This window comes from Salvia splendens, chromosome 20, assembly GCF_004379255.2.
Source record: "Salvia splendens isolate huo1 chromosome 20, SspV2, whole genome shotgun sequence".
Classification (NCBI taxonomy): domain Eukaryota; kingdom Viridiplantae; phylum Streptophyta; class Magnoliopsida; order Lamiales; family Lamiaceae; genus Salvia; species Salvia splendens.
In genome coordinates this window covers 18515754-18524401 of record NC_056051.1, presented here as the reverse complement: position 1 = coordinate 18524401, position 8648 = coordinate 18515754, and the positions used below count along the sequence as shown (strand labels likewise).

Here is an 8648-nt window from a genome sequence, read left to right as displayed (position 1 = left end):
GACTTTTTATCTCACATTTAAGAGGGCTTTCGTGTTTTGGCCTTAAGTGTGTGCTTTTCTTTCATACTCGCTTCATCTATACTGGACAGGGGGTACTAAGGGAGTGGTTTCCATTGTTCAGCTCGTTCTACTCCTTCAATTCCCCTCACCGCCAGCTCGGGACGGTTGAGTTTTAAGCCCAATTAAAAAAACTAGACCTAAGACTTACAGACAACACATGTATACATATTTCATACTGCCCAGTGCGTCCCCCCTCCCACTTCACACGTGTCTGCCCCAGATGAGGCTGTGAAGTGGAAAAGGTACTGGCCAGTATGGTAGACACACAAACAAGACAAACAAAAACGTCATACTAAAAATAAAAACTTCTCACACTTAGACTATAGAATAGGCTAAGTGGGAGAGTTTCAAACCCAAACAGAAACTAACAATTACAAAGCACATATATACATAAACTCCTCACACTTAGACCATGGAGTGGGCTAAGTGTGAGTTAAACATGCAATGTAAAAACATAAACATAAACACATGCTTTTGACCAAATAAACTCCGGACTTCTCACACTGAGACTATAGAATAGGCTAAGTATGAAGAATAGAGTTTATGTATAGACATTAACACAATTACCCTACCTAAAACACAGAAACAAATCAAGATACGAAAAACTAAAAGAGAAAAGAAAAGAAAAGAAACACTAACTTGCGGTCGGGGGGGGGGGTCTATTTGAGTCGCCTGCTCCTCCGCGGGGCAGGTGGTGCAGGTGAAATTTCCTTCTCGGTCCCAGCTTGCTCCTCAACAACTTCCGCCGGCTCCTCAGCATTTGCCGGCACCTCGGCCATTCCGCTCACTGTCTCGGGTTCTGTTGGTACACTTGGTCTGGTATGTTGGGCTACATGGCCACTTACTCCTGTAGCTTCTTCTTTCCTCTGGCTAGTCACTTCCTCCAATATGTTGTCGATCACGGATGCAATCCTGTTCATCTCTGCCAGCATCCGTTGATTCTCTTCGCCTAGGTTGGTCACTATCACTTCCATAGACGCTTGCCTCTGAGTCAGCACCTTCTGTCCTGCAGACTCTTGTAAGATCCTCTCCATCACTGACGCTAACCGGACCATTTCAGATCTCATCTGTCTATTTTCTTCTCTGACTTCTTCCATAGCCTTCTCCATCTTTTCTTGACGCTGTTCTTGTGCTGATGCTTCCTGGGCTGCTGCTACCCGTCCGGTAGGCAAAGCTTCCTCCCCCATTGCATAAAAGTGTGGCACGCCCTGCCTCAAATAGATCGTGTTCGTTCGGTCGAACAACGGTGTGTCAAACATTCCAGGGGCATCCACCATGCTTAACGGGGAGAGATCTTCGGCCTCTCTGACGATGATGTTGTTCCTCACGAACATTCCCAAAATGTGGCAGAGGGAAAGATTCCGTGCGGGATGGGTAGCGATTTGGTGGCACTGGTACGCCGTCCAAAATCCCAACTGCAACTTCCTGCCTGTCTTGGCACACCACATGAGGTACAACTCCGTCATCGATGTTCTCACTGCTAAATTCGACTGTCCTAAAAGGTTGAAGTCTAAGAACAGCTGAACCAAGCGTAAAATAGGGTCGTTGAAATGGATGGACCGCGAGAGGGTGGACTGGAACTGTCACGACCCAATTCTCATTAAGGATAACAAGAATGGGTGATTCGCGACTAATGGGGGATTAAAGAAGCGGGGATAGAAAAGGGGTAAAATCTGAAGAACTTATCAAAGGCCAAATATGATATTATCGAAATAGCAGTCAAGTATTCGATACAATTCTCAAAATAAAGTGATTGACATGTCAACTGAATCAAAGTTCAATGATGAGACATTACTATTCTCATTCAACAAAACACAGCGGAATAGGTCCCTCTGAACGACTTCGTGTATGGAGACACGAATCGTCGAGAAATCCACAAGCTTATTTAATAGCATCGACTCCGATCAATCTTTTCTCCATCTTGACGTTCAACCTGCACGTTTATAAATACATGCAAGGCTGAGTACATGAGTACTCAGTGAACACGTGCCGAAAATAAAATATACAATATAAGTTGTCACCCATCCATAGTATCACCCGGGGGTTTTTCTTAAAAGGCCCGAGCATACTAAATTCTTTTGTGATCTTAAAAGTCCGACTGATCAGTCTAAGTTCTTTTGTATTCTGCCATGTCTGAGAAACTAGTGTGCCGTGAAGGTGGCCACCTTCAACGAACACCCTCGCCGGCCAACCTCTCTCTAGGATGGCTCGCAGCTCTTGTGCACTTTATTCCGAATAGGATTTGCGGTCCTATTGGGAACCGAATTCGTTACTAAACCTTTTGGCATCGCCAAAAGTCTCGGCATATAGCCTTATCAGACAGGTCTCAAAAACAAATATTTTATGGCATGACAACAACTTTAACAGAGATGATCACATTTTCTTTTTTCAGAAAAGATATTTCATAACTTCAAAACATTTGCTTTATATCCACACTATAGTGCTGGATATTAACAGAAAGCCCACCTCGTGTGCTTATCTTCACTTAAAATTCCTCGTGTGGCCTCACTTGCCCTTGAATATTTTCTCCCTTGAAAATAAACAGCGTAACACGCTAATTAGCACTTCAACTATTTCTCTGAAAAAGAATGTATGCATCCTACATGATAGCATCTATCTCTTAGTCTCGGCTCATAGGATTTCTCTTTAAATCCTAACTCGGATTTACTGCTCTGCAACACTTAATCATTTTCTTTACTTCCCTTGGAGAAATTCTATTTTCTCAATAGTTATGGATTCTTAAAATCCCTCTGTAAATTCTTTTTTTTTCTTTGGCTTTTTCTTAAGGCTTCTTAAGACCTCTTAAGGCCGCCCATGGTGTCGCGGGGCGACGCCGGTCGACCCTCGCTTCTCTGCCTTAATATTTTTCATTTTCGGGAACATAGTAATTTATTCGAGAATTAATTAACTAAGCTCCAAGCTTAATTCCTTAAATTAATTCCACTCCACAATATTAATTTCCCAAGTCCACTAATTTAAACAAGTGGCCCACTCCAATAAAATCCTTCGGCCCATATTTTAATTGGAGACAACCCATGCTTCCTAATTAATTTTCGGCCCAGCCTCCACTTAAGATGGCCCATTCTCGATTTATTCCCCAGTGAGACAGCCCACTTCCCATTTAAAATTAGAGGCCCACAACTAGAATTAATTCGGCCCAAATAAAAAAAAATGAAGCCCATATGCACTCCCTCCTCCATCGGTATTTCTCTAAAATCCATTCCCCAAATCCATACTTCCATTCTGCCCGTCAATCTCTCTCTCCTCTCTTTTTTTTTTCTTCTTCAAACCAGATCCCTAATTCCTGCATGCTCAAAATCGAAGGAAGATCAGCGGCGTCCACATCCGAGTTCACGACCGGAGCGTCTCCCTTCGGCGAGATCGCGCCTCTCCTGCGTCGCTGGCGGACTTGCGTCAGCTCCCTCCGTCGAACGCCCTCCGGCGAGCGCTCTTCTCCTCGGCGAAATCAGCGGTGGAGAGGAGGCGTCGCCTCCTTTCTCCTTCCCCAGCCGCGGCCTGCAGCTGCCCCGCGGAAATCTCCGGGCCGTCTTCCCCTTAAGCTAAGTCACCCTTCCCCTATTTCCCTTTCACTATTTCGTGAGTTCTAAACTAACCCCAATTTGTTGTAATTTTGTAGGTACAGGGGCTGCCTCTTCTTGGAGCTACATGGAGGGAGAATCGAGAGAGAAGGAGAAAAGGGATTCCTTCTTGAAGCTACTTGATCCTCATGTCAAAATAGTTAGCTTCTAGTCCTTACTAGAGTTGATAGGATGTAGATATGTGATGTCTCTTCCATTCTTGTATTATTCTTGAATTTGTAGCTCAAAGAGTGGTGTAGTATTTTCTTCATTTAGCAATGGATGTAAAGTAAATTGTATGTACTCACTTTTCTCAAATGAAATTATCCAATTTACTTTTGTGCTCGAAACTCTTCTTTGTACTCAAATTCTTTCAATAAGCTTGATTTGTTCCAATGCCGGATAATACAAATGGAAATTCTACGCCTTCTAAACGAGAATTAATCGAGCTAATAATCCGACTTAATCCAATTAGGAGGATTAAAAACTCGGGGCGTCACATTCCACCCTCCTTAAATGAAATTTCATCCCGAAATTTGTACGGCTTTACTTGAACAGCTCGGGATATCGCTCCCTCATTTTATTCTCTAACTCCCACGTGGCCTCTTCCTGCCCGTGGTGTTCCCATAGTACCTTCACTGGCGGGATGGATTTATTTCTTAATTGCTACACTTTTCTGTCCAGAATTGCCTTCGGCTTTTCCTCATAGCTCAAATCCGGGTTTAATATCATTTCTTCCTGATGAACCACATGCTTCGGATTAAACACGTATTTCCTAAGCTGTGATACATGGAAAACGTTGTGAACGTTTCCAAAGCTTGGTGGTAACGCCAATCGATAAGCCACTGGTCCAACTGCTTCTAGAATCTCATACGGTCCTATATATCGGGGTCGGAGTTTTCCCTTGACTCCAAATTTGGCTATCCCCTTTGAGGGTGATACTTTTAAGAAAACTTTATCCCCCACATTAAACTGCAAATCAGTCCGTCGGACATCCGCATAGGACTTCTGTCTGTCCTGAGCCTCTTTGATTCTTTCTCTGATCTTTCTGACAATTTCTATCATTTTCTCGATTACTTCCGGACCCAAAATTTTCCTCTCACCGACCTCGTCCCAATAGAGGGGTGATCTACACTTTCTCCCGTACAGTGCTTCGTACGGAGCCATATCAATCGTTGCCTGGTAGCTATTGTTGTAGGCAAACTCTATTAGTGGCAGTACTTGTTCCCAATTGCTTCCTCTATCGAGCACTACTGCTCTCAGCATGCCTCGAGTGTCTGAATTGTTCTTTCTGACTGTCCGTCGGTCTGTGGGTGGAATGCTGTGCTAAAATTCAATTGTGTCCCCAGTTCTTTCTGTAAGCTTTTCCAAAATTGAGATGTGAATTTGGCATATCTATCCGACGTGATCGTTGCCGGTACGCCCAGTAGGCGAATGATTTCCTTCACGTATAACTGGGCTAACTTCTCTGATCCGTATGTGATAGGGATTGGTATAAAGTGAGCGCTCTTAGTGAGACGATCAACTATCACCCAAATTGCAGTATTTCCTCTCTGAGACTTTGGCAGTCCCGTGACAAAATCCATGGCTATGTGTTCCCATTTCCACTCGGGAATTTCCAACGGCTGTAACTTTTCCATATGGTCGCTGGTGTAGTGCCTTAACTTGTTGACAGGTAAGACACCTCTCGACGTAGGAAGCTATATCTCTCTTCATGCCGTCCCACCAGAATTTTTTCTTTAGATCCTCATACATTTTTGTACTCCCTGGGTGGGCGGTGTATGGGGTATCGAGCGCCTCGCTCATTATCTCATTTCTGAGCTCCTCTTGGTTGGGCACACACAGTCTCCCTTCAAACAGGAGCGCATTGTCCGCCTCCTCCTGGAATTTCTCTTGTTGGCCTGCTCTCGATTTCAAACGCCATTTCTCTAGAGTCTCGTCCCGTGTCTGGGCTTCCACAATCCTGGCCCTTAAATCGGGAACAACTACTAGAGTTGAAATTATACTTTCCGTCGTTTCGGGTGCTTGCACCATCTCCAAACTCATTTTGTAAAATTCTCTTAGCAGTTCTTCTTCCTGGGTGAACAGGACTACTAATTGGTGCTGACTTTTACGGCTCAACGCGTCTGCCACGACGTTAGCCTTGCCCGGGTGGTAGTTTATGCCACAGTCGTAATCTTTTACAAGTTCGAGCTATCTTCTCTGTCTCATGTTCAAGTCCTTTTGCTCGAAGAAGTATTTGAGGCTCTTGTGGTCCGTGAAAATCTCACACCTAACTCCATATAGATGGTGTCTCCAAATTTTCAGCGCGTGAACCACTGCTGCTAGTTCTAGGTCGTGTGTTGGGTAATTGAGCTCGTGTGGTCTGAGCTGCCGTGATGCATATGCAATCACCTTCCCATTCTGCATCAACACACACCCAAGTCCACTTTTGGAAGCATCCGTATAGACAACGTAATCCGTCCCTGATTCGGGGACTGCTAGTACGGGTGCACTGGTCAATTTCTCCTTTAGTAGCTGGAAGTTTTCCTCGCACTCGGGAGACCATGAGACTTTGGTTCCCTTCTTGAGTTGCTGAGTCATCGGCCTGGCAATTTTTGAAAATCCCTCAATAAACCTTCTATAGTAGCCAGCTAGTCCGAGGAAACTTCGGATCTCGTTAGGCGTTGTTGGCGCCTTCCAATTCCGTACTGCTTCTACTTTAGCAGGATCCACTCGGATTCCTTCTGCTGTCACAATATGTCCGAGAAAATTCACCTCCTTGAGCCAAAATTCGTACTTGCTGAATTTGGCGTACAACTTTTCTGCCCGTAGTGTTTCTAGGGCAAGCCGTAGGTGTTCCTCGTGTTCCTTTTTATTCTTAGAGTATATCAACACATCGTTAATAAACACTAGAACAAATTTGTCGAGATATGGATGGAAAACGCGGTTCATCAAATCCATGAATACTGCTGGTGCATTCGTTAGTCCAAATGGCACCACAGTAAATTCATAGTGACCGTATCTGGTTCGAAAGGCCGTCTTGGGCACATTCTCTGGCTTAATTTTCAGTTGGTCATACCCTGACTTCAGGTCCATTTTGGAGAACACACTGGCTCCCTTGAGCTGATGAAACAGATCATCGATCCTGGGTAACGGGTACTTGTTCTTGAGAGTCAACTTGTTAAGCTCTCGGTAATCTACACACATTCTCATGGTTCCGTCTTTCTTTTTGACGAACAGTACAGGTGCTCCCCATGGTGAGACGCTGGGTCTGATGAATCCCAGGTCTAGGAGTTCTTGCAACTGTACCTTTAGTTCATCCAGTTCCTTTGGAGCCATTCGATATGGTGCTTTCGACACCAGGGCGGATCCTGGTTCTAGATCTATCGTGAATTCCACTTGTCTGTGTGGCGGTAGACCAGGCAGAGTATCAGGGAACACATCTGGGAATTCACGAGCGATCTCGACTCCCTCCAATTTTCTCTCCTCTTTCTCTTCTTTGTTCAGGTAAACAAGGTATGCCAGACATCCCTTGTTTATCAACTTGCTGGCTTGCAGCATTGAGATTACAGACTTTCGGGTTCACATGGAGATTCCATGAAAGCGAGTAGTTTCTCCTTCGGGGTTTCTAAAGGAAATTTGTCTTTCCTTGCATAAGATGGTGGCATGGTTTTCAGCCAGCCAGTCCATCCCTAAGATTATATCTATGTCCCACATAATCATAACACTGAGGTTGTTTTCCACAACCTTAAGTTCGCCCAGAGTGATTTCTAAGTTCGAGCAAGTACGAGATATTTCTATCCGTCCTCCTACTGGGGAAACTACTTCCATCCTATGTTCAGATTCTTTTGTATCGAGTTTCAGAGTAGTTACGCAATGAGCAGATATAAAAGAATGCGAAGCACCAGTATCAAACAGAAGCATAACGGGTGTGTTGAAAAGCTTACCCATGCCTGCCAAATTTCCCTGGTTCAGCTCGGGCTGCTTCTGCCCCATTGCATAAGCTCGAGCCTGTGTTGGGAGTTTCGGCCTCTGCTGCTGATTCCTTGGTATCTGCTGTGAATTTGATCCATCCTGGACATTCATTGCGCGCAGTTGCGGGCGCTGAGCTGACGGGTGAGGTTTTGCTCCCGTCCCTGGGTTCTTGCTTGGGCAATTCTTAGCAAAGTGCCCAGTTCTTCCGCAATTGAAGCATGTATCAGCTCCTGTCTTGCAGATGCCGCTATGCAGCCTGTTGCATATAGGACACGGACTGGGTCCTGCCGCATTCCCTTTGAATGATCCAGGGTTAGCTTGGTATCCGCCATATTGTGGCCTGCTTGGTCCATATCCTCTCCTTTTTGAATCAGATTGAGTTTGTGGTCCTTCCCACTTTCTCTTGTCCCTAGGTGCTTGGGACTGAGTAGGGTTCATAGCTGGGGCAGTCTTTTCCCCTGGCATGGCTGTCTCTATGTCCAGTGCTCGTCCCAGAGCCTCAGTGTAGGACAGTCCTCCGTGGCTAGCCAGCGACATGCGTATCTCATGTCTCAAACCAGTATAGAATTTCTCAGCCATCTTGGCATCGGTATCTACCTGATCCGGGGCGTACCGTGCCATCTCACAGAACATTCGGTCATAGTCTGTTACCGATATTCGTCCTTGCTTCAGATGATAGAATTCAACCTCCTTTTTCTTCCTGTAGCTCTTGGGAATATACTTTTCATAGGTCTCAGTTTTAAATTCCTCCCAAGTCATTTCTCCTACCTGTACTGGTCCCATAGTCTTTTTCCTTGCTTCCCACCAAAAATCTGCGGGTCCAATTAGCTGGAAAGTCACACAGGACAACCGCTCCTGGTCCGTGCAGTGTAAGAAGTCAAATATGTGTTCTAGTGCACGGATCCATGTTTCTGCCACTATTGGGTCTCTCAACCCGTTAAATGTTGGTGGGGTTCTGTCTCAGAAACATTTCTTCGACCCGACGGTCTTGTGGTTGGGGTGGTGGTGGGGGTGGAATTGGTGATGGAGGTGGTGTTATTTCATTCCACTCTT

At 45.2% G+C, this 8648-nt stretch overlaps 1 protein-coding gene across 1 annotated transcript; it reads right to left on the bottom strand.

The window, feature by feature from the left end:
- Window positions 1-7202: 7202 nt before the first annotated feature.
- On the bottom strand, window positions 7203-8378 carry LOC121781599. The gene has a single exon (XM_042179325.1). It carries the CDS (start codon window positions 8376-8378, stop codon window positions 7203-7205), a length of 1176 nt encoding a protein of 391 aa, XP_042035259.1.
- Window positions 8379-8648: the final 270 nt, after the last annotated feature.